Source organism: Ranitomeya imitator, chromosome 6 (genome assembly GCF_032444005.1).
Source record: "Ranitomeya imitator isolate aRanImi1 chromosome 6, aRanImi1.pri, whole genome shotgun sequence".
Taxonomy (NCBI): Eukaryota; Metazoa; Chordata; class Amphibia; order Anura; family Dendrobatidae; genus Ranitomeya; species Ranitomeya imitator.
The window spans coordinates 93,888,518-93,916,138 of NC_091287.1; the positions used below are offsets into that span (position 1 = coordinate 93,888,518).

At 43.4% G+C, this 27,621-nt stretch overlaps 1 protein-coding gene across 3 annotated transcripts in view; it reads left to right on the forward strand.

Moving 5' to 3' along the window:
• Positions 1-27,621, forward strand: part of CREB5 (cAMP responsive element binding protein 5) — a 622,793-nt gene that overhangs the window by 472,417 nt on the left and 122,755 nt on the right. For all 3 annotated transcript variants that reach the window (XM_069729919.1, XM_069729920.1, XM_069729921.1), the window contains one exon: positions 2,019-2,129. In XM_069729919.1, coding sequence (XP_069586020.1) covers positions 2,019-2,129 — 111 coding nt within the window. The remainder of the gene's footprint in view (positions 1-2,018; positions 2,130-27,621) is intronic.

The window sequence follows — 27,621 nt, forward strand, 5'->3', positions numbered from 1 at the left end:
CAACATCTTGGTTATGTGGACTTTAATGGATGTCTTGTCTAGTCGTATATTTTTCTAATGTCAATCAATAAGTACCTATGTACACATAAACCATTATAGACTTTTACAAAGGTACCTAAATGTTATTCTTCATGATCCTAAATCAGAGTTATTACAGTGCCTTGCAAAAGTATTCGTCCCCCTTGAACTTTTCAACCTTTTCCCACATATCACGCTTCAAACGTAAAGATACCAAATGTAAATTTTTGGTGAAGAATCAACAAGTGGAACACAATTGTGAAGTTGAATAAAATTTATTGGTTATTTTAAATTTTTGTGGAAATTCAAAAACTGAATACGTTTGGTATCTTTATGTTTGAAGCATGATATGTGGGAAGAGGTTGAAAAGTTCACGGGGGCTGAATACTTTCGCAAGGCACTGTATGCAATTACAATGGTCTGTCGGCTATTGGTAAATATATGTATTCCCCATAAACTAACAATTTTTGTTAATCTATTTTTTAGAACTTTGCTTTTTGATGTTCTCCCCTGGATATGTATTTTTAAATTGGCTAGGTGTTATTATTCTTGTCAAACACATGTGTCCTTAAAGTCTGAAACCATCAGCACTTATTAGACGAAACCATACCATTGTGGAACACACTCCCAATAATAACATCCAGTTGTCAATTTATTCATAAATGTCCAGGAGGAATAGCAGAGGAACAATAAAACAAAGAGTTACAAGATAAGATACAATAAGCTCCAGAATTTTAATTTCTTGAAGTATTTAGTAAACAGATAGGTCTTGATAGCTTTCAGATCCTCACTCAATCCTTTATTATTGCACTTGCTGTATTCAATTTATGAAATGACTCTTTACTTATGCACAAGTTAAGGGGGCTGTCCGGCCTTAGTCTACAAGTTTGCAGTTACTCTGTGTGACTGTAGACTTGGTAGACTTTTGCATCTGCACATCATGCGCACTGCGCTCTATGAGGATTATCTGGTTCTGGAATCAAAAGTGGTGGGCACGTGACTGCAAGTATTGGATTTGCATACATGTGGTCACAGACTAAGGGGTGCAGACTTGTTCAATGCAAGTATATTGAGCAAGATTGGACAAGTCTAGTTGGAGTGTGGTCGGAAGTATGTAACTCACATACTTGCAGTCACATGACCACCTGGTCCTGGTGTCGGCATCAGAGAATCCTCACGGAGCGTAGTGCGCGCAATGTGAGGATTCACAAGTCTGCAGTCACATTGAGTGACTTCAGGCACATAGCCTAAGGCCAGATAACCCATTTAAAGAAGTGAGAACTTGCATTGGTACCAAAAGACTGTGTGCAGGATTCCCCTCAAGTACAAGCAGTACAAAGACCTCCCTTTTGATATACAGTATATTCACTAGATCAGGCTGAGACCTAAAAGGCTGGAAAATAAATCTACAGTATCTGCTGGAAGGATGAATGACCAGATATCATGAACTTTCCTCTCTATATATTTACTCTAATGAGATTAATTACTAGCACAATTCCTCTTACTTCAATCATTTGCACTAAAATCCGTTTTACATCATCCACAATACTATACAATAAATAACATGGGATAAAGTAAAAATACAACTAGCTAATGACATCTGCTTTCCTTGTAATGCCAAATATCTATGATTTAGCAAGCAATGGACTAGCTAAGACCATTCAGGATGCCACCTGGATGAAATGCTTTATGCATTTTCATATGCTTTTATGTAAACTATTACAATTTGAGAGTCCTCAGGGGTTGACACATTTTAATGGATAACTGAAATCATGGTCATAATTTGTTTCCATCTTTTCAGTTAGCCATAAAAGGTATCAGTCCCTGAGGACTCTCAAATTTTACTATTTTTCTATCTACTGGTGAACACGGTACAAAGATATATATTTTTCCTTTATTTTAACTAGAAATCCAAACGTGAATAGGGGTCTGTCTACCTCACGCTTTCTTATTATGGATTCAGTGGGTGTATGTCACAGTTTTTCTCATATCCCACACAGATGGAAAGACAGATGTCAATGAACTCCAATATCATGGGGATGCAGGGTCCCAACCTAAGCAATTCTTGTGCTTCACCTCAAGTCCCTCCAATGCACTCAGATGCCAAAATGGTAAGACAATGCAAAGCTGTTTTCATTGCTACAGATTGGAGTATATGAAATGTAGACCATGTATACTTTGCTGCAGTAGTAACCTGCCCAATCGCCATTGCCTGCACAATCCAACAGGGCTCTGTTCACTCTGCTAGGATTTATTTACTGAAAAATCTTATTTGGCTCTGTTCACATTGTTCCTATTTTTGCAGCACAGTCCTACAAGGCTCCGTTCACACTGTTGGTATTTAGATATACATTGCTGTCAAATAAATCAATTACACAATTCATCTTTATGATTCATCAGGGCTAGGGAAACATTATTATTATTATTATTTATTGTTAGAGCGCCATTTATTCCATGGCACTTTACATGTAAGGAGGGGTATACATAATAAAAACAAGTACAATAATCTTAAACAATACAAGTCATAACTGGTACAGGAGGAGAGAGGACCCTGTCCGCAAAGGCTCACAATCTACAAGGGATGGGTAAGAATACAGTAGGTGAGGATAGAGCTGGTCATGCAGCGGTTTGGTCGATTGGTGGTTGCTGCAGGTTGTAGGCTTGTCGGAAGAGGTAGGTCTTCAGGTTCTTTTTGAAAGTTTCGATGGTAGATGAGAGTGTGATATGTTGTTGTAGAGGGTTCCAGAGTAGGGGTGATGCGCGAGAGAAATCTTGTATACGATTGTGGGAAGAGGAGAGAAGAGGGGACTAGAGGAGGTCGTCTTGTGAGGATTGGAGGTTGCGTGTAGGTAAGTACCGGGAGACGAGGTCACAGATGTATGGAGGAGACAGGTTGTGGATGGCTTTGTATGTCATGGTTAGGGTTTTGTACTGAAGTCTCTGGGCAATGGGGAGCCAGTGAAGGGATTGACAGAGGGGAGAAGCTGGGGAATAGTGCGGGGACAGGTGGATTAGTCGGGCAGCAGAGTTTAGAATAGATTGGAGGGGTGTGAGAGTGTTCAAGGGGAGGCCACAGAGCAGGAGGTTGCAGTAGTCAAGGTGAGAGATGATGAGGGCATGGACTAGGGTTTTTGCAGATTCTTGGTTGAGGAATGAACGGATTTGTGAAATATTTTTGAGTTGAAGTCGGCAGGAAGTGGAAAGGGCTTGGATATGTGGTTTGAAGGAGAAACATCTAACAAAATAATTAATAGATATTAATAGAACTTGCAAAACTGTTGTGTTCATAGTGAAGAGACCACGTAGTCTAGTGAGTTCTGTTGGCAGAGTCAAGATCTAGCCCAACGTTGTAATCGGCTTTATTTTGGCATTCTCAACGACAATGAATGCGGTGAGATCAAGCATGGGTACCTCTGCTTTATTTAAGACATACTTCTGTTCTTGGGATCTCAGAACCTTGTGCTTGGGATTTCTGGGGGGATCAAAGCAGTTGAACTTCCAGTAATCAGCAAGTTATCCCCTATCTTACAGATATCTTACAGATACGGGAAAAACTTGGGAAAACCCCATTAAAATAAACTGGATGAGTTAATGTTGCTTTCATCCTAAAACTATGTATATAATACTAACATATTTACTATCCATAGTAGCATTTAATTTTTTTTGGGGGGAGGGGGGTAATTACCATTTCATTGGATACTGACCCCTATGACTGGAGAAAAGGAAATGAGCATTTTCCACAAAATCTTGTATTCTAAAATCCTTTGAAATTATACCACAGAAATTCTGAAACATGGCTAAATATGAACATTTGGAAAATGATCCCATCACATTTGATTTTAATTTTGAGATTTGAAATTGTTTTGTTTTTGAGAAGCAGAGAGCCGAGATTCTGAGTAGAGTAAGTAGTTTGTTGCCATGGCTGTATTTGTATACTGAGGAATTGTTGAAAGGTTGTCAGCAGCAATCAGCGAGCGGCAAATAGTTTGGATCGTGAACGTACGGGGCCTTTTGTGTTCAGCGCACAAGTGTAGCTACTCGGGAAAAATGTCATAAACAGATGTGCATAATATTTGCAGTATTCTATTCAGAGCGGGCCAAGGAGAAATATTTTTGTATTGTCATAGAAATCAAATGCTGCCTCCCAACACATGTGCTAGTCTAATACAGAAATTATTCCCTTTGTTACCAATTACAGTAATTTTAATCTTTGCACTTTAAGACTTAATTTAGGGTCATACAATTAAAATGGGGGATTCCTTCTTATGTATACAATAAAATGAATGATGTTATGATTTTTATTGTATTATTTAGCTTTCCCTTCGGCTTTATAAAGCATATTTTACCAGCAGGTGAAATTGCCCATTGTTATATTTAGTTATATGATTGTGTTCTGGGAAAATCATTTGTATTTGAAAAGGTCACTGTTATTTAAAAATTTCTGACAAGACAAAAATTGTGATCAGTGGGGTTCAGGCCACCTATTAAATAGTGGAATAAAGGGGTAAAATGTATTACTATGCACCTTTATCTCTGATTGTCTATTCCTACCTTCTGCTTGGACACAATGGATTTGTAGTAGAAAAAAAGGCCAATCTCTTCTGCCACTTCAAGGACCTTGAGTTCTCAGTAGTAGGACCGACATGATACACAGGCATGGAGAGGAAATACAGCTCTGGCAAAACTAAAGAGACCACTGCAAAATGTTCATTTTGTCTGGTTTTTCTCTTTATAGGTATATTTTTGAGTAAAATGTAAATTGTTCTTTTATTCTATAAACTTCTGATAACATGTCTCCGAATTTCCAAGCAATACATTTTGCATTTTTTTTTCTGAAAAAGACAAATGGTCAAAAAAAACAAACAAAACCCAGTGCTTTCAGACCTCAAATAATGCGACAAAAACAAGTTCATAATCATTTAGAAACAACAATACTAATTTTTATCTCAGGAAGAGTTCAGAAATCAATATTTTATGGAATAACCATGATTTCCACCTCTCGTGTCTTCCTTTTTCCTATAGGTTGTAAGCTTGCGAGCAGGGCCCTCACTCCTATTGGTATCTATTTTGAACTGTGATTTCTGTTATGCTGTAATACCCATTGTCTGTACAAATCCCCTCTATAATTTGAAAAGCACTGTGGAATATGTTGGCGCTATATAAATAAAATTATTATTATTATTTTTAATCACAGCTTTCATGCGTCTTTGCATGTTTTCCACCAGTCTTTCACACTGCTGGCGAAAAAATCTAAGCAGTTCTTCTTTGCTTGATGGCTTATGACTATCCATCATCCTCTTAATTACATTCCAGAGGTTTTCAGTGGGGTTCAGGTCTGGAGATTGGGCTGCCCATGACAGGATTTGGATGTGGCGGTCTCTTAATTTTTTGCCAGAGCTGTATTTATCTCCACCAATTTCTTTCAATGGGCACTATACTTTAATAATCTTTGTACAAATTAAATCAACAAGTCGAAGTTAATAAAAGCAACTTTGCAAAATATACATTATCAGATAAATCTGCTTCTTTCTCCAATTAAAAGTCATTTTTTCCCCTCCTGAGCTCATCTTTCACTTTGAAAAAAAAACCAGCTCAAATCCATCTCACTAAAAAAAAAGACAGGCTGCCTATACAGAGCGTGTCAGATTACAGATAATTTTGAAATTTATGGGGAGGAGAACAGAGAAGTGGTGCCAGACTCAAGCATGGAAACACATTTTGCTACAGTCTTTCAGCAAGTATCCCAGTGTTGGATTCACAACTACACTGCTCAGTACTGTTGTATAATTTCCTCCATGCCTCTTCTGTTTCTGTGTGTGCTACCTAAGGAAAGGAGAGTAGGAATCCCTCTTTCTGTTTTTAGTGCATGTCATCAATATAGCAGCTAGTCTCCATACACCAGCTCAGAGTTAACTGAAAATTATAGAACTGTATGCATGTACACACATATATACCAACTTATTCTGAAAACGTGTCGGAACTATACATGAAAGTATAGTTACCCTTTAAGATAAGCACAGGAGACCTGTCAGCTGAACCAGGGTTTGCAATCTGAGCACTGTCCATGCATTCCGCATTTATCAGTCCACTTTAACGTTCCATCATTCATTAAATTTCAGATTTCTTCACTGAAACCATAGTGTAAGCGTTACGTTGAGATATGCTTTAACTATTAATGTAAAGCAACATCATACAAGAAATGCAGTGCTTTCTGATGCATGTCTGCTCATATCAAATTATAAATTTAGCCTTTTAAATGTTGAAACTTAATGTAAAGAGGAACTACAAGCTTTCTTGATACATCTGTTTTACTATATACTTGTTTTTGAAAAGGAATAATTATTCTGGAGTCTTTGTCTTATAACTCTGTATTGCACCATTTCTCTGTCAATCTGTCTGGAAATTTATGAATCCGTTCACAATTGGGTGTTACCATTCCTTTTGTTAATGGGGCATGCCTTTGATGACCAATGTGAGAGTGTATTGGGATACATCTTATTGACAATTGAGCATGAAACCTATGCATTCACATTTTTCAGAGTATGGTTTGACAAACTATATCAGGCAGAGCCACTTGTATGGAAATATCACCATGTCTAAAGCAAAGAACTGAATGGACAGTAAACTACCAATGAAAATTCCTAGAAAACGCTCTGAGACTCTGCTGCATCTAACCTTTCTTGTTCGCTATATTTTATTTACACCCACGATATTTGCAGAATGCTGTCACATTTCTGTTGCCTTCTCCAAACTGACAGATCTGGAAAAAATAGTGTTAACATTTTCCTAGCTTGGAAACAAATTAAATGTTTTAATGGAAAGCATGAAGTATAGTCACACTGCTACACTGGCTTATTAACACTTTCAATTTCCAGAGTTGAGATAAAGCAAGACTACTATGCAAAAGTGCTCGCAAAAGTATTCACGCCCTTTGCATTTTTTGTGTTTTGCCACCTCACAACCTGCAATTTCATGGGTTTTTCTGAGGGTTTGCATCAGTTCATGTAAAGAACATGCCTACAACTGTGAAGATTTGGTTTTCTTTTTCTTGTGAAGCAAACAACAAATAGGACAAAACAAATGAAAACTTCAGTGTGCATAACTGTTCAGCCCCTAAAGTCAGTACTTTGTAGAGCCTCCTTGTGTGGCACTTATAGCTGCAAGCCGCTTTGGATGAGTCTCTATGAGCAGGGGCAGACACTGACAGCTTGGGGCCCCTGTGCAAGAAATGTGTCTGGCCCCCCTCCTTTTATAGCGACAAAGCTACATTTTATATATACTGTATATATATATATATTATATATATATATATATATATATATATATATATATAGCCACACACACACACACATGCATATGTATGTGTATTACTTAGTCTCCATTATTATGTGTATTGCTGTCCATTATTACACAGTGCCCTCTCTCGTTATGTACAGCTCCATCCCTAAATATCAGATTTTATAGAGCCCTGTCTTTATTACATACCCCGTCCTGTCTTGTTAGATGTATAATGTAATGACGGCTGATGGAGCATAAGAAAGCTTCTGTTCTGATGGAGGAGCTGATGGACTGGTCATCTGGTTACGGGCTCCATCATCAACAGTCATTTTATATCTAACAAAAGAGGGGACTATGTAATAAAAGAGGGCACTGTGAATAATAAAAATAACAAGAATACACTATGTAAGAGACAGCACTGTACATAACAGCAGAGGAACATATATAATAAGGGACGGCACCATATATAACTAGAGAGGATGGTACATAATAAGGGACGGTGTTATACATAATAAAAGAAGAAACTATGTAACAAAGGACTGTAATATCTAATATATAAAGCCGAATGCGTGTGTGTATATATATATATATATATATATATATATATAATATATATATATATATATATATTGTAGGGATTTCACTCACTCAGCTGCGACGGCTGACACTCAGGAGACGTGTTCCTTTAAAGTTCACTGGGTTTATTGCTTCATAAACCATGTGGCAAACAACAGAAAACAAATAGCCTTTGGTTCAGGTAAAGAAAAACAAGTGTCCAGTTCATCCGGCTCAGTCCTGAAGCCGTAACACACTCAGGAGGGTTTCACCTCCACACATACCTACCTGTGTTAAGCATTAGGCTTTCTTTTATATGTCTAACCACACCCAGAACCCATCACATGACCAGACATGTGGTTGTGACATCACCACAGGTCCTGAAACACATATAGGTAGCCATGGTTACATCACAGCAACAAGCCATCTATAAGACACATATCTCCCATCGATTAGACATCCTTTAGCCACGCTACATACCTCCCCCCTCTGCCTAAAGCCGTGGGGCTTGGCACTTTCTCCCACTAGACAAGGGATTCTTGACAGGGCATCAGCATTACCGTGCAGCTTTCCGGCCCTATGTTCCACATGGAAACAGAAGTCCTGCAGGGCTAAGAACCAACGGGTGACCCTAGCATTTCTACCCTTCGTTTCCCTCATCCACCTAAGTGGGGCATGGTCGGATATCAGTCTAAATTTACGTCCCAGCAAATAGTACTGTAATGTGTCGACTGCCCATTTTATGGCCAAGCACTCCTTTTCAACGACTGAGTAGTTCTTTTCAGACGAGGACAGCTTCCTACTCAGATAGAGAACAGGATGCTCCTCTCCATGTAGTTCTTGGGAAAGGACTGCTCCCACCCCAACATCTGAGGCATCTGTCTGAAGAATAAACTCTTTCTTGAAGTTTGGGGCCATCAGAACGGGTTGCTTACATAAAGCCTCTTTCATTTCTTGGAAGGCTGAATCTGTTTCTTCGGACCACTTAACCATTACTGATTTTGTCCCTTTTAGCAGGTCAGTCAGAGGCGCCGCCATTGTGGCGAAGTTTGGGATGAACCTCCTGTAATATCCCACGATTCCCAGGAAGGCTTTAACTTGCTTCTTGGAAACTGGTTTTGGCCATGTTTGAATTGCCTCCACTTTACTGATTTGGGGTTTTATTTCTCCATGACCCACTATGTATCCAAGGTACTTAGCTTCTTCTTTACCCAATGCACACTTCTTCGGGTTTATTGTAAATCCGGCCTCTCTTATAGCATCAAACACCGCTTGGACTTTCTCCAGATGACTCTCCCAGTCCGGGCTAAAGATGACGATATCATCTAGGTACGCAGCAGCGTATGCCTTGTGGGGTGCAAGGACTCTATCCATAGCCCTTTGGAAGGTGGCCGGAGCTCCCTGTAGGCCAAATGGCATCCGGACATACTGGAAGCATCCATCTGGTGTAGAAAACGCCGTCTTCTCCTTGGCTTCCTGTGCCATGGGGATCTGCCAATACCCCTTCGTCAAATCCAAGGTGGTTATGTACCTGGCGGGCCCAAGCCTTTCGATGAGCTCATCAACTCGGGGCATGGGATATGCGTCGAACTTGGAGACCTCATTCAACTTCCTATAGTCGTTGCAAAATCTCCACTCCCCATCAGGTTTTGGGACCAGGACAATTGGGCTCGACCAACCGCTCTTGGATTCCTCAATGACTCCAAGCTTCAACATACGCTCCACTTCCTTGGAGACTATTTCTCGACGGGCCTCAGGAATTCTATAGGGCTTCACGTTCACGCGCACATGGGGCTCTGTCAGGACCTCATGCTCTATGACCTTCGTGTACCCAGGCAACTCGGAAAACAGGTCCCTGTTTTTCTGGAGTAACTCCCGGCATTGCTGTTTCTGGGACTCCGATAGCGTCTCCGCTATAGTAACCGCTCCAACCTCATCTTCTGGGTTGCTTAACAACGATGGAGTTACTGTCGGCTCTCTATCTTGCCACGGCTTGATAAGGTTGACATGGTATACTTGGAATGGTTTCCGTCTTCCTGGTTGGTGAATTTTATAGTTTACTTCACCAAGTTTCTCGACAACCTCATATGGCCCTTGCCATTTGGCCAAGAACTTGCTTTCCACTGTCGGAACTAACACAAGAACTCGGTCTCCCGGATTGAATTGCCTCACTCTTGCAGACCGGTTGTAGACCCTGGCCTGAGCTTCTTGTGCTTGGAGAAGGTGTTCTTTCACGATAGGCATCACCTTTGCAATCCTCTGCTGCATCAGGGCCACATGCTCAATGACGCTTCTGTGGGGCGTGACTTCGGCTTCCCAGGTTTCCTTGGCTATATCCAGGAGTCCTCGTGGATGTCGGCCATACAGAAGCTCAAACGGTGAGAAACCTGTGGAGGCCTGTGGAACTTCACGAATGGAAAACATCAAATAGGGTAAGAGACAATCCCAGTCTCTACCGTCTTTCTCTATAGCTTTTCTCAGCATGCTCTTCAGTGTCTTGTTAAATCTCTCAACAAGGCCATCTGACTGGGGATGGTACACCGAGGTCCTCAACTGGGAGATTTTCAGGGCTTTGCATAGTTCCCTCATCACCTTGCTCATGAAAGGTGTCCCCTGGTCAGTCAGGATCTCCTTCGGCAGACCTGTCCGGGAAAAGACATGGACCAACTCGCGAGCTATACTCTTTGAAGAAGAATTTCTCAAGGGAATTGCCTCAGGATAGCGTGTGGCGTAGTCCAGGATGACTAATATATACTGATGGCCCCGGGCTGATTTAACTAAGGGACCGACCAAGTCCATGGCAATTCTCTCGAATGGCACCTCAATAATGGGCAGTGGCACAAGGGGGTTCCGGAAATGAGGAGTGGGAGCAGTTAGCTGACATGTAGGGCAGGACCTGCAATAGTTCACTATTTCCCGGTGGCACCCAGGCCAATAGAACCTCTGCACAACCCGTTCCTGCGTTTTTTCCACCCCTAGGTGTCCACCCAAGATGTGTGAATGGGCCATGTCCAACACCTTCCGTCTATATGGACCCGGCACTACCAACTGCTCTACCAACTCCTCCCTTATTTTCGTGACCCGGTACAACAACTCCCTGCTCATTAGAAAATGGGGAAATCTTGTGTCTGCCCCCGGCTCCTGTACCACCCCGTCAATAACTGTGACATTATTAAAGGCTTCCCTCAGAGTGGGGTCCCTATGTTGGGCAGTCCCAAAATTTTCACCGGATACCTCTAACTCCAGAATGTCAGATGCAGGGGACACTTCCTCCTCATCTCCAGCCAGGACACAAAAAGGAAATCTGTCTGACTCTGGGTGTGGCACCACCCTTCCCGGGTTCACTGGTTCCCTACTCTTGCTAGGGAGCTCAGAACCTTTCCCCCACAAATCCCAAAACAAACAGAAATCCCGGCCACTAATTATAGGGTTCAACAAGTCCTGAACAACGCCGACTATGTGGGACTCCGTGCCACATGTCGTTTCAATGTTCACACTGGCCACAGGGTAGTCCTTTGCATCACCATGTATGCACCGCACTCCGACCTTCTTTCCCGGGAGCAGGTGGAGAGGAAAAGTGGCCCTCACCAGGGTCACTAGGCTCCCCGAGTCTAACAGTGCCGTTACTGCTTGACCATTCACCTTCACGGGACATGCTTGAGGTCCCTCGTTGGGCGGAGAGTTCACACTGCAAGCTGGATACGCATAGTATGAACAACGGCGTCCCATGCTGCAGTCCATCTGCTCAGTGGTTTGGGAACAACGGGCAGCTATATGTCCTGGCTTGTGGCACCTCCAACAAATAATATCACCCGTGGGGACCTTGGGCACCACCTCCCCCGCCCTTTGTGACCTTGGACGCACCACCCCTTTTTGGGACTCAGCTGCCTTCTGGGATCCCCAGTACGGCATGGGCTGCCTCCCGAAGGAGCCTTCCAACCCTTGGTACCTCTCAACCAGTCCGATCAGCTCGTCGGCATTCTGGGGATCACCCTGGGCAACCCAAGACTGTATAGGCCTCGGGAGGGAATGGACAAACCGATCCATCATCACCCGTTCTACCATCTGTGCAGGCGCAGAGGACTCTGGCTGCAGCCATTTCTGGACCAGGTGCAACAGATCAAACATTTGGGAACGAGGTGGTTTGTCCCGGTGATAGCCCCAGGAGTGAACTCGCTGTGCCCTGACAGTCAGTGTCACCCCCAAACGTGCGAGAATCTCGGCTTTCAATTTGTGATACTCTTTGGCATCCTGCAAGGTCAAATCATAGTACGCCTTCTGGGGTTCTCCCGTCAGGTATGGCGCAAGTACCTCTGCCCACTGCTCTGGCGGAAGTTTTTCCCTCTCAGCGACCCTCTCAAACACCGTCAGGAAGGCCTCAACATCATCCCCGGGAGTCATTTTCTGCAATGCGCGTCTTACCGTTTTCCGGACGTGGGTGTCATCAGCCAAACCTGGGGTTGGGGCGCTCGCCTTGCCCTGGATGGCGGTTGCCAGAAGCTGCATCTGCTGCTGATGCTCCTGCTGGCTCTGCTGCATCTGCTGCCGTTGCTCCTGCTGGCTCTGCTGCATCTGCTGCTGGCTCTGTTGTAACTGCTGCCGTTGCTCCTGCTGGCTTTGTTGCATCTGCTGCCGTTGCTCCTGCTGGCTCTGTTGTATCTGCTGCATCAACAGCCTGTTGGTCTCTTGCTGCCTTTTCTCCTGCTGTGACTGCATCTGGACCAATTGTTTCAGCAGGTCCTCCATTTTCTCCGGCAATGCTTGCTGGCTTGCAACAGCCTTGACCCAGGACATTCAAAATAAACTCACGTCTCCGCTGGGAACGCTGCTCGCACGTCTACCACCAATTGTAGGGATTTCACTCACTCAGCTGCGACGGCTGACACTCAGGAGACGTGTTCCTTTAAAGTTCACTGGGTTTATTGCTTCATAAACCATGTGGCAAACAACAGAAAACAAATAGCCTTTGGTTCAGGTAAAGAAAAACAAGTGTCCAGTTCATCCGGCTCAGTCCTGAAGCCGTAACACACTCAGGAGGGTTTCACCTCCACACATACCTACCTGTGTTAAGCATTAGGCTTTCTTTTATATGTCTAACCACACCCAGAACCCATCACATGACCAGACATGTGGTTGTGACATCACCACAGGTCCTGAAACACATATAGGTAGCCATGGTTACATCACAGCAACAAGCCATCTATAAGACACATATCTCCCATCGATTAGACATCCTTTAGCCACGCTACAATATATATATATACACACACACATATGTATGTGTGTATGTCCAGGATTGGCATCTGCACCGTCACAGCTACAGCCACAAAATTTTGCACAGTCACACGTCTGGACCCCGAGAGCGTCATAGGCTATGTTGTGAGGTGAAATTTTAACCCCGCGCATAGGATCAGAAGAGGACATTTTCTGACCCTCACAGATCTCATTCTCAGATCCGTCATTTTCATGTATGTGTGAATGGACCTATAAACCTCTATGAGTCTGTGTGCCATCTGATATAAAAACCTAGAAGCACATGGACATTTCACACAAATGTGAGAAGGTAGAATACAGGATTTTACAAAAACATTATCACTCCAGGTCATACAGTGCAAACACAGAATAATATTTACTTTCAGGCACTTATTGCTTTCTCTCCCACCATCCCCATCATTGCCCTCTCCATCACCTCCATCATTGCCTTGTCCTCTACCACCCCTATCATTGCCCTTTCCACCACCTCCATCATTGTCTTCTACCCCACCATCCCCATCATTGCCCTTTCCACCGACTCTATCATTGCCCTCTCCATCACTTCCATCATTGCCTTCTCCCTCACCGCCCCATCATTGCCCTTTCCACCACCTCTATCATTGCCCTCTCCATCACCTCCATCATTGCCTTCTCCCTCACCGCCCCATCATTGCCCTCTTCATCACCTCCATCATTGCCTTCTCCCCATCATTGCCCTTTCCACCACCTCCACCATTGCTGAATCACCCACCACCCCATCAATGCTCTTTCCACCACCTCTATCATTGCTTTCTCCACCACCACCACCATCATTGCCCTTTCCACCACCTCCATCATTGCCTTCTCCCCTACTACCCCTATCATTGCCTCTCCACCACATACACACATACACACCACTCACCTCTCTGCACATTCCCCCGCAGCCACACACATGCACACAGCCCCCTCACCTCTCCGCACGTTCCCAGCAGCCACAACATCTTCGCCACCGGCAGCTTTCTCTCTGACACAGCCACACGCTGAATGCTGACGTCATCCAGACACGCTTCTGTGTTAGACAGGAAGTGATGGGCAGAAAGCAGCACGGATCCCTGCAGCTCCGCTGCTATTTTCTCCTGTAGGCAGAGGAGCTGCAGGGATATCTCCCTGCCTGCCACACATGAGGGCAATCTGGCCAGGAGCCCCCCCGGAGGAGCCTCGGGGCTGGATAAAGAGGCCAGAGTGCCCTCAGTGTTTGCTGCCCTGTATGGGTCCCCTCCATCTCTGGGCCCTGGTGCAGCCACACCGACTTCACATGCAGTATGTCTGCCCTGTCTATGAGCTTTCCACACCATGGCACTAGGATTTTTATGCAATCCGTCAAGGAAAAACTGCTAAAACTCCCTCAAGTAAGATGGTTTCTTCTAGTAAACACCAATCTTCAAGTATGACCACAGATTCTCAATTGGATTAACATCTGGACTTTGACTAGGTCACTTCAAAACATTTACACGTTTCCCCATACACTACTTGAGTGTACATTTAGCAGTATGCTTTGAGTCGTTATCTTGTTGAATGTGAATCTCTGTCCCAGTCTGAAATCACTGACTGACTGAAACAGGTTTTGCTCACAAATATCCATGTATTTCACACCATCCATCTTCCCATCGACTCGGACCATTTTCCCTGTCCTTGCTGTCAAAAAACATCCCCACAGCATGATGCTGCCACCACCATGTTTCACTGTGTGGATGGTGTTCTTGGGGTGATGAGCTGTGTTGGTTTGGCCCCAGACATAGCATTTACCATGGTGGCCAAAAAGTTCAATTTTGATCTCATCTGATCACAGCACCTTCCTCCATACATTTGGGGAGTCTCCCACATGTCTTTGGCAAACTCAAAACGAGCCATACAATTTTTGTGTGTAAATAAAATCTTTTTTCTGCCCACTCTTCCATAAAGGCCACCTGTATAGAATGTATGGCTTATTGTGGTCGTATGAACAGATACATCAGTCTCTGCTTAGGAACTCTGCAGCTCCTTCAGGGTTACCTTTGATCTCTATGCTGCCTCTCTCATTAATGCTCTCCTTGCCCGGGCTGAGAGTTTTAGTAGTCAGACCTCTCTTGGCAGGTTTGTTGTAGTGCCATGTTATTTCCATTTGATCATAATGGATTTGATGGTGCTCCAGGGGATTATCAGAGATTGGGATATTTTTTCTAACCCAACCCTGACTCAATAACTTTGCCCTGACATGTTTGGAGAGCTCCTTGGTCTTCCTGATGTTGTTTGGTTAGTGGTGTCTCTTGCTTAATGGTGTTGCAGCCTCTGTGGCCTTTCAGAAAAGTTGTGTATATAATGACAGACCATGTGACACTTAGGCCGGGTTCACATTAGCGTTTCTGTGCGCAGCGTATGATCCGCATACATCAGCATGCGTCATTCGTACATATCTTTAACATGGTGTAAGCAGGGACATGCTTTTGCATGCGTACGCATGCGTTGTTTCGCGGTGTGCGGCGGTTTCCGGTAAACGCAACATGTTGCATTTTTTTGAGGCATCAAATATTGCGCAATTGTCCGCATGCAGAAGATTGTGGATGATTGCATCAAAAAAATTCATTACTGTCTATGGGAACGCATTGGTACGCAGTGACATGCGTACAAATGCGGTCAATATGCATGCATACTTTAGACTGCGCATGTCCAGAAAATGATGTCACTGCCTCCATCATGAGCATAAAAAACGCAAATGCATGGCAAAACGCATTTAAATGCATGAACACGCAGCGTTTTTGTTTGCACCATGCGCAAGATGATGCGTAGGCGTAAGCATGCTTTGCATGTATTTTGGCATGCGTTTGTGCATGCAGATGATACCCTGTGCACAGAAACACTAATGTGAACTTACAGTGCCTACAAGTAGTATTCAACCCCCTGCAGATTTAGCAGGTTTAATAAGATGCAAATAAGTTAGAGCCTTCAAACTTCAAACAAGAGCAGGATTTATTAACAGATGCATAAATCTTACAAACCAAAAAGTTTTGTTGCTCAGTTAAATTTTTATAAATTTTAAACATAAAAGTGTGGGTCAATTATTATTCAACCCCTAGGTTTAATATTTTGTGGAATAACCTTTGTTTGCAATTACAGCTAATAATCGTCTTTTATAAGACCTGATCAGGCCGGCACAGGTCTCTGGAGTTATCTTGGCCCACTCCTCCATGCAGATCTTCTCCAAGTTATCTAGGTTCTTTGGGTGTCTCATGTGGACTTTAATCTTGAGCTCCTTCCACAAGTTTTCAATTGGGTTAAGGTCAGGAGACTGACTAGGCCACTGCAACACCTTGATTTTTTGCCTCTTGAACCAGGCCTTGGTTTTCTTGGCTGTGTGCTTTGGGTCGTTGTCTTGTTGGAAGATGAAATGACGACCCATCTTAAGATCCTTGATGGAGGAGCGGAGGTTCTTGGCCAAAATCTCCAGTTAGGCTGTGCTATCCATCTTCCCATGGATGCGGACCAGATGGCCAGGCCCCTTGGCTGAGAAACAGCCCCACAGCATGATGCTGCCACCACCATGCTTGACTGTATGGATGGTATTCTTGGGGTCATATGCAGTGCCATCCAGTCTCCAAACGTCACGTGTGTAGTTGGCTCCAAAGATCTCGATCTTGGTCTCATCAGACCAGAGAACCTTGGACCAGTCAGTCTCAGAGTCCTCCAAGTGATCATGAGCAAACTGTAGACGAGCCTTGACATGACGCTTTGAAAGTAAAGGTACCTTACGGGCTCGTCTGGAACGGAGTACGTTACTTATGGTATTGACTGAAACCAATGTCCCCACTGCCATGAGATCTTCCCGGAGCTCCTTCCTTGTTGTCTTTGGGTTAGCCTTGACTCTTCGGACAAGCCTGGCCTCGGCACGGGAGGAAACTTTCAAAGGCTGTCCAGGCCGTGGAAGGCTAACAGTAGTTCCATATGCCTTCCACTTCCGGATGATGCTCCCAACAGTGGAGACAGGTAGGCCCAACTCCTTGGAAAGGGTTTTGTACCCCTTGCCAGCCTTGTGACCCTCCACGATCTTGTCTCTGATGGCCTTGGAATGCTCCTTTGTCTTTCCCATGTTGACCATGTATGAGTGCTGTTCACAAGTTTGGGGAGGGTCTTAAATAGTCAGAAAAGGCTGGAAAAAGAGATAATTTGTGCCTGAACTACTTCTTAATACTTTAGGGGAACCAAACAGAATTCTGGTGGGTTGAGGGGTTGAATAATAAATGACCCTCTGAAAAGACTTTTCACAATTTAAAAAAAAAATAAACAAAGAAAAAACATTCTTTTTTGCTGCAGTGCATTTCACACTTCCAGGCTGATCTACAGTCCAAATGTCACAATGCCAAGTTAATTCCAAATGTGTAAACCTGCTAAATCTGCAGGGGGTTGAATACTACTTGTAGGCACTGTAGCCTTAGATGGTGGACTTCCTTTCAATAAACATGTAAGTTATGAAGGCAATTGCTTGCATTAGAAATTTTTAGGGGCTTCATAGCAAAAGGGGTGAATACATATGCACATGCCAATTTTTGGTTATTTGATCTCATAAATTTAATTTATGCCTATATTTTTCAAACTTTACTTCGCCGAGTTAGAATATTTTTTTCTGATGCATCACACACAAGTCGATTTACAAAAGTATTTAAAGGGACACTGTCACCTGAATTTGGAGGGAACAATCTTCAGCCATGGAGGCGGGGTCCGTGTGCGGTATGTGTTTTACACGGACCCATTGACTTTAATGGGTCCGTGTAATGCGTGCGCTCCCACAAACACTGACATGTCTCCGTGTTTGGCACACGGAGACACGGTCCGCAAAAAATCAATGACATCTGCACAGATGCATTGATTTTAATGCGTCTACGTGTGTCAGTGGCTTCGGTACGTGAGGAAACTGTCACCTCACGTACCGGAGCCACTGACGTGTGAAACCGGCCTTAAGCTATTTTTTATCTATATTTTTTTTCAGGGCTGTGGTTATTCATATACATCTGAAAAATCAGAGACAGGTTAAACTACAATATTTTACATTTTCCAGCATCAAATATTAGTTAAATAAAAATAAGAATAAAAGAAAATCAGACTTGAGTAGTTTGGAATTTCCCTTTGGAAACATTACGAAACCAACGTTATTAACCCAGCAATAAAACCTGTTAAAATGTCAGTATTACAGCATATAAATACATAGTACTGCACGTCCAAGCACTAGAAGGAAAACATTTATATTAAAGTGGAACAAAGTATCTGAAAAGCACTACAATAATGAAAATTGAGTGTTAAGCTAAACATTTTAAAGATGTTATCTTTGGTTACAGCTAATACTACTCAAATACTTACATTAAGCTTTGTCACATTGTAGAAGAAGTATGCTTAAAGACCTCCTTGATCAGGTCTAAAGAAACCCAATGTCATCTTTTTCAAGCTGTAACTATTGCTTCATTTTTTTTCCATAAAAAGTATCTTGAGAGGGAGAAAGAGAGACGTAGACACACAAAGACTCTGCTGCTTCCATTGTTTGTCTCATGCCAGTGCTGTATTCACATCTACACCGCTCAATACTGCTGTATAATGTGACCTCACCTCCTTACTTACCAAAATCCCGCACTGTCTGTCTGCTATTTCAGCCTTCTTTTCTGCTCGCTTTCTACAACTGAACATGGACAAAACAGAATTCATCATCTTTCCCCCATCTCACTCTACCCCTCCACCAGACCTATCCATCAATGTCAATGGCTGCTCACTTTCCCCAGTCCAACACGCCCGGTGCCTCGGGGTGATCCTCGACTCTGCCCTCTCCTTCAAGCCACATATCCAAGCCCTTGCCTCCTCCTGCCGTCTCAAACTCAAAAATATTTCCCGGATCCGTGCTTTCCTTGACCGCGACACCGCAAAAACGCTAGTGCATGCCCTTATCATCTCCCGCCTCGACTACTGCAACCTCCTACTCTCTGGACTCCCCTCTAGCACTCTAGCACCGCTCCAATCCATCCTACACTCTGCTGCCCGACTAATCTACCTGTCTCCCCGCTATTCCCCAGCCTCTCCCCTATGTCAAGCCCTTCACTGGCTTCCTATCACCCAGAGACTCCAGTTCAAAACCCTCACAATGACATACAAAGCCATCCACAACCTTTCTCCTCCATACATCTGTGACATGGTCTCCCGGTACCTACCTACACGCAACCTCCGATCCTCTCAAGACCTCCTTCTCTACTCCCTTCTCATCTCTTCTTCCCACAACCGCATCCAAGACTTCTCCCGTGCTTGCCCCATACTCTGGAACTCTCTACCCCAACACATCAGACTCTCGCCTACCATAGAAACCTTCAAAAAGAACCTGAAGACTCACCTCTTCCGACAAGCCTACAGCCTGCAGTGATCCTGAACTTACTGAACCGCCGCACAACTTGCCCTCCCCTCCCCTAGTGTCTCATCACCCCTCCCCTGCAGACTGTGAGCCCTCGCGGGCAGGGTCCTCCCTCCTTATGTACCCGTGTGCCTGTTATCTGCTCATGTTTAATGTATTTGTCTATATTTGCCTCGTATTCACATGTAAAGCGCCATGGAATAAATGGCGCTATAAAAATGTATAATAATAATAATAATAAAAAATAATAATAATGTCCTCCATGCTGCTGCTACTCTCTGTATCAGAATGGTTGGGAAGCAGAATCTCCACTTTTTTCATAAGTATCATGTAAGCCCACTTAGACGCTAGCCATGACTCGCTCAGGAGTTGAGTTCAGGGAAAACTGACAATTAGACATGAATCCTGCTGAGAAAGAAACTGCTGATAAAAGAAGGTTACAATTAAAGGGATTGTCCACTACTAGGACAAGCCTTTGTTAATCTGAGTGTTTTCCCCATTAAAATAAAAACACTTATACTCCTCTCCTGTGCTGCCTCTCTTCCAGCGGTGTCAGGACTCTCTCTCTTGGGGCTCATGTGAGGTTATTAAGTCATGCGAGCTCTGCACCCAATCAGCTCCAGCTTCACTGTCCCCGCCTTTGGATGAATAAGTAATCAAGAGGAAGTCAGAGCTTCACTATCCCTGCCTTTGGACAAATACCGGTAAGAAATCAAGGAAGTCAGAGCTGTGGCTCCTCTGTCACTTCTTCTTGATTACTTATGCATCCTAAGGCGTAGACAGTGACGCTAGCGCTGATTGGGCCCTGGGCTCACATGACTTAGCAACTTCACATGAGCTGCAAGAGAGCGAGTGCCCACACCCCTGGAATGGCACGAATGGTGAGTGTGTTTTTATTTTAATGGAACAATACACTCAGATTGAGAAGGGGTTGTCCTGGTACTGGACTACTTCTTTAATATATTGTCTCGAAATTGTGCTATTCTTCACACAAAACTATTTATTCTGAAAAGTCACAAAAAGCTACCTTTAATTTTATACTGTGGTATAAAACACTTTTTTTCTGGAGTCAACCATAATAATGTTGTATTAAAAAAATTATATAGAAATCTGTAAAGTGGGTATAACACATACAGTATGTTACCGCAGTCATCTGGTTGGACCAAGCACAAACTACCACCTACAATTGATCCGCGAGATGTCACTATATGGGAAAGTTTCCCCATAACTTATTGATCTTTTATGTCTTTTTGATGTTATTATGGAGACATGTGGGTGACAATGGCTATGGGGAATGGTTGCAACATGTGGGTGAACCGGAGATTATTTAAGATTATGTCTGAATAGATCTTACATAGGGATACAGAAAGCGTAATGGCTGATACATGGCAACACGCCATCCTTATCTCATAGTAAGGCCGGTTTCACACTTCCAACATTCAAGCATTCAAGGTCAAAATCCGGACCGCCATGTCTGAACCAGCCAGGGTTATCCCGATGTGACCAATATGGCGGTTGAGTTTGGGTTGGGAGATCCGCGGTCAGTCCACGCATGGCAGTCTGTACTCAGATGTATGAAACCAGCCTAACAAGAGAAGCAAATATCCTATAGCCAACATTGATATCTTGATGATGATTTTATATTTGATTTTATTATAAACACTGTATATTTCTTCTGGGCAATCGACAGTGATGAAAACAACTTGAGAATAAGATCTGTAGCACATGCTTCAAAGCCGCAGGCCGGGCAGTTTACCACCTTTGTGGATACATAATAGATTAAAGAATCATTAAAAGAAATGGATTTAGATAAACACAGTGGCTGATTAACGTTGCAATCAGCAGTACGTTGCCCTGTAAACCATGCTTCGTGTTGTGTGCCTTTTTTTAGCCAACTCCTTTTTTTTTTTTTTTTTATAACCTCTACACATTACTGCTTGGCCTTTCTTGGTCTGATAATGAACATTAATTGATTAGCTGGATACGAGAGCAGCTTTAGCACTAGTAAGTACTATCCCAGTGGGTACACAGCTAAATACTTTATGAGGTAATTAGTATGGCAATGCCTTTTGAAATGAGTCCTTTCAGTAAAGAATTCTCAGGAGAGCATGTTATTGGTTTATGGCAATACTTTTTTTTCAGACACAACAGAAAAAGGGTGGCAATAAGAAATTATATAGCTGTATTGTAGGCAATTTTAAAGGTTTCCCGAAATTCTTATTTGCAACTTTAAGAATAAGAATAATAAGAAAGAATAATAAGAAAATATAGCTAATTTATTAAAATTGGTTGAAACTACTAAAATTTGGTACTTTTTCCCTACAAAATGTCGATACCCACTGCCAATGTCGTTGTTAATTTGGGGCTTAAAATATCATCATGGCAGTACAGTCTTTTCACATGTATTTACATCCTGAGGTTATATTTGCTCAAGCTGCCTCCGCTCCTTAAGGGATTTATGACCAATGTCACATTCAGCTGGACCTGCCTCTTAAATGACCTTTACTATGAACCTTAGGTTCCCGATCCAAAGCCATGTGGAACAACCATGACTGGAAAATTCTCTCCAATGACCAGACCAACATCCTCCCCATACACTCTGCACCTCCTAAATTGCATTGCGTTTCCATTTCAGCATGACACTGTGCTTTCATAGCCATCAATGTGAATTGAAGACCTTCTGCTGAGGAAAAACAGAAGCGTGCTCGGTGTAGTTTGGTGTTTGTGTCTGGTTAACGAATCAGCTAGATGCTAAGACCACGAAATGAATGAGCCTCACTTCACACATCATCACTCAGCTCTGGAGCTGTTCATTAATTATGCTGTGCGAAACGATGACTTTTGACTTAAACGTATCGAATAAAAACACATTAGTAGCATAGCTGTGCAATTTTAACTGGTTTTATGGGAGTGGAGCTCATATAGGTATAGCCATTATATAGTATTGTTTGTTTTCTGAGAGATAAGCTAACCACTGTACCGCAAACCCAACTTACACACATCAGCTCTTTGACTTTACGATAAATATTTTATTATTTTGGGCGCACACGCATTGATTACAGTCCACTGTAATAGGTGCGGTACATAAGCACATATAACACATAATCCACAAAAGAGTAACAAAATGTTAAAACATCAAAACACAATCCACATAAAAGTAATGAGATATCAATATATCAAAAAAAACTTGCGAATCTTGAGAGGCCCTCCATGATAAGGTGAAGGCAGTGCTGGCTCCAAAACATGGAGCTCAATCCGCTATAGCATTTAAGAGAACCTGTCACATTGTACATGTAGAATTATTATTATTATTATTATTATTATTATTTTAGCGCCATTTATTCCATGGCGCTTTACATGTGAGGAGGGGTATACATAATAAAAACAAGTACAATATTCTTAAACAATACAAGTCATAACTGGTACAGGAGGAGAGAGGACCCTGCCCGCGAAGGCTCACAATCTACAAGGGATGGGTGAGGATACAGTAGGCGAGGGTAGAGCTGGTCATGCAGCGGTTTGGTCGATCGGTGGTTACTGCAGGTTATAGGCTTGTATAAAACATATCACAGAAGTAAAACAAAAAGGCAGCCATACTACTTGTCACGAGTGTGTCAGAGGCTGCAGACCATCGCTCTGCATCTGACTGCAGAAGGTTTCAGAAGTTGGCTTTGCAGACTTCTTCCTGGTCCTCCTGACTCTAGGACACTGTGGCAACCTCCCCGGCCCTAGTATACACACCTGGACTGGTTGTCGAGTATTCCAAATGCACACAGGCTTGTATATGGTGCCATTCACATCATTACGTGAGATGCACTGTTGTCCGGATAGCAGCCTTTTACCAGCACCCTTATTATTAGATCGGGTGGGCTGCCCAGTACCATAAGTACACCCGACCTGCACCCTGGGGGTGAAAATGTGCAAAATATATATTTGCTATATGAAGTATTGGTCCTTATTTTTACCAAAATACACAAGCTCGCAATCCACGTCAAGGGTCCTCATTATCTTGCAAGTTGATACCACGGTAAGGAAAAGTACAAGCTGAGCAGAATGATTTATAGATTTCCTGTAAAAGTGTTGTGAATTCTGTTGTCGAGCTCCCTCCTGTGGTCGTGAATGGTACTTTGGTGAGTTCTGTCCGTGGGCTCCCTCTGGTGGCTGTGAGTGGAGCTGCTGCTTCTGAGGTTCCTTACACAGGTGACGTGGTTTATCCTTTGGTTGGCTGCTCTATTTAACTCCACTTAGATCGTTACTCCATGCCAGCTGTCAATGTTTCTGCATTGATTCAGTTCGCTCTTGGATCTTTCTGGTGACCTGTCTACTCCAGCAAAAGCTAAGTTCCTGATAGTATCTAATTCGTTCATTGTTTTCTTGTCCAGCTGGATATCATGATTTTGTCTTGCTAGCTGGAAGCTCTGGGATGCAGAGTGGCATCTCCGCACCGTTAGTCGGTGCGGAGGTCTTTTTGCACACTCTGCGTGGTCTTTTGTAGTTTTTTGTGCTGATCGCAAAGCTACCTTTCCTATCCTCTGTCTATTTAGTAAGTCTGGCCTCCCTTTGCTGAAACCTGTTTCATTTCTGCGTTTGTGACTTTCATCTTTACTCTCAGTTAATATACAGTGGGGCAAAAAAGTATTTAGTCAGTCAGCAATAGTGCAAGTTCCACCACTTAAAAAGATGAGAGGCGTCTGTAATTTACATCATAGGTAGACCTCAACTATGGGAGACAAACTGAGAAAAAAAAATCCAGAAAATCACATTGTCTGTTTTTTTAACATTTTATTTGCATATTATGGTGGAAAATAAGTATTTGGTCAGAAACAAACAATCAAGATTTCTGGCTCTCACAGACCTGTAACTTCTTCTTCAAGAGTCTCCTCTTTCCTCCACTCATTACCTGTAGTAATGGCACCTGTTTAAACGTGTTATCAGTATAAAAAGACACCTGTGCACACCCTCAAACAGTCTGACTCCAAACTCCACTATGGTGAAGACCAAAGAGCTGTCAAAGAACACCAGAAACAAAATTGTAGCCCTGCACCAGGCTGGGAAGACTGAATCTGCAATAGCCAACCAGCTTGGAGTGAAGAAATCAACAGTGGGAGCAATAATTAGAAAATGGAAGACATACAAGACCACTGATAATCTCCCTCGATCTGGGGCTCCACGCAAAATCCCACCCCGTGGGGTCAGAATGATCACAAGAACGGTGAGCAAAAATCCCAGAACCACGCGGGGGGACCTAGTGAATGAACTGCAGAGAGCTGGGACCAATGTAACAAGGCCTACCATAAGTAACACACTACGCCACCATGGACTCAGATCCTGAAGTGCCAGACGTGTCCCACTGCTTAAGCCAGTACATGTCCGGGCCCGTCTGAAGTTTGCTAGAGAGCATTTGGATGATCCAGAGGAGTTTTGGGAGAATGTCCTATGGTCTGATGAAACCAAACTGGAACTGTTTGGTAGAAACACAACTTGTCGTGTTTGGAGGAAAAAGAATACTGAGTTGCATCCATCAAACACCATACCTACTGTAAAGCATGGTGGTGGAAACATCATGCTTTGGGGCTGTTTCTCTGCAAAGGGGCCAGGACGACTGATCCGGGTACATGAAAGAATGAATGGGGCCATGTATGGTGAGATTTTGAGTGCAAACCTCCTTCCATCAGCAAGGGCATTGAAGATGAAACGTGGCTGGGTCTTTCAACATGACAATGATCCAAAGCACACCGCCAGGGCAACGAAGGAGTGGCTTTGTAAGAAGCATTTCAAGGTCCTGGAGTGGCCTAGCCAGTCTCCAGATCTCAACCCTATAGAAAACCTTTGGAGGGAGTTGAAAGTCCGTGTTGCCAAGCAAAAAGCCAAAAACATCACTGCTCTAGAGGAGATCTGCATGGAGGAATGGGCCAACATACCAACTACAGCGTGTGGCAACCTTGTGAAGACTTACAGAAAACGTTTGACCTCTGTCATTGCCAACAAAGGATATATTACAAAGTATTGAGATGAAATTTTGTTTCTGACCAAATACTTATTTTCCACCATAATATGCAAATAAAATGTTAAAAAAACAGACAATGTGATTTTCTGGATTTTTTTTTTCTCAGTTTGTCTCCCATAGTTGAGGTCTACCTATGATGTAAATTACAGACGCCTCTCATCTTTTTAAGTGGTGGAACTTGCACTATTGCTGACTGACTAAATACTTTTTTGCCCCACTGTATGTGGGGGGCTGCCTTTTCCTTTGGGGAATTTCTCTGAGGCAAGGTAGGCTTTATTTTCTATCTCTAGGGCTAGCTAGCTCTTAGGCTGTGACGAGGCGCCTAGGGAGCGTCAGGAGTGCTCCACGGCTATTTCTAGTGTGTGTGATAGGATTAGGGATTGCGGTCAGCAGAGCTCCCACATCCCAGAGCTTGTCCTGCGTGAGTTTTAACTATCAGGTCATTCCGGGTGCTCCTAACCACCAGGTCATAACAGTACAGCTGGCCCAAAGTATTAATGCACCTCAATAGAGGGATAAGAGAAGTTCTGAGACCAGAATGGATATTCAAGGTCTGTCCTCTTGTGTGGATCATCTCACTGCAAGGGTACAAAACATTCAAGATTTTGTGGTTCAGAATCCGATGTTAGAGCCTAGAATTCCTACTCCTGATTTATTTTCTGGGAATAGATCTAAGTTTCTGAATTTCAAAAATAATTGTAAACTGTTTCTAGCTTTGACACCCCGCTCCTCTGGTGACCCCGCTCAACAAGTAAAAATCATTATTTCTTTCTTGCGTGGTGATCCTCAAGACTGGGCATTTTCCCTTGCGCCAGGAGATCCTGCATTGCGTGATGTTGATGCGTTTTTTCTGGCGCTTGGATTGCTTTATGATGAACCAAATTCTGTGGATCAGGCAGAGAAAATCTTGCTGGCTTTGTGTCAGGGTCAGGATGAAGCGGAGGTGTACTGTCAGAAGTTTAGAAAGTGGTCTGTGCTTACTCAGTGGAATGAATGTGCCCTGGCGGCAATTTTCAGAAAGGGTCTTTCTGAAGCCCTTAAGGATGTCATGGTGGGATTTCCACCCCTGCTGGTCTGAATGACTCTATGTCCTTGGCCATTCAGATCGATCGGCGCTTGCGTGAGCGTAAAGCTGTGCACCATTTGGCGGTGTTCTCTGAGAATAGGCCTGAGCCTATGCAGTGTGATAGGACTTTGACCAGAGCTGAACGGCAAGAACACAGACGTCGGAATGGACTGTGTTTTTACTGTGGTGAATCCACTCATGCTATCTCCGATTGTCCTAAGCGCACTAAGCGGTTCGCTAGGTCTGCCACCATTGGTACGGTACAGTCTAAATTTCTTTTGTCCATTACTCTGATTTGCTCTCTGTCGTCCTATTCTGTTATGGCATTTGTGGATTCAGGCGCTGCCCTGAATTTGATGGACTTGGAGTTTGCCAGGCGCTGTGGATTTTCCTTGGAGCCCTTGCAGTATCCTATTCCATTGAGAGGAATTGATGCTACGCCTTTGGCCAAGAATAAACCTCAATACTGGACGCAATTGACCATGTGCATGGCTCCTGCACATCAGGAGGATATTCACTTTTTGGTGTTGCATAATCTGCATGATGTGGTCGTTTTGCGGTTGCCATGGCGACAGGTCCATAATCCAGTATTGGATTGGAAATCTATGTCTGTGTCCAGCTGGGGTTGTCAAGGGGTACATGGTGATGTTCCATTGTTGTCAATTTCGCCTTCCACTCCTTCTGAAGTCCCTGAGTTTTTATCAGATTACCGGGATGTATTTGAGGAGCCCAAATCCGGTGCCCTACCTCCTCATAGGGATTGCGATTGTGCTATTAATTTGATTCCCGGTAGTAAGTTTCCTAAGGGCCGACTGTTTAATTTATCTGTGCCAGAGCACGCTGCTATGCGGAGTTATATAAAGGAATCCTTGGAGAAGGGTCATATTCGCCCATCGTCGTCACCATTGGGAGCAGGGTTCTTTTTTGTGGCCAAGAAGGATGGCTCTTTAAGACCTTGTATTGATTACCGCCTTCTTAATAAGATCACAGTTAAATTTCAGTATCCTTTGCCGCTGATGTCTGATCTGTTTGCTCGGATTAAGGGGG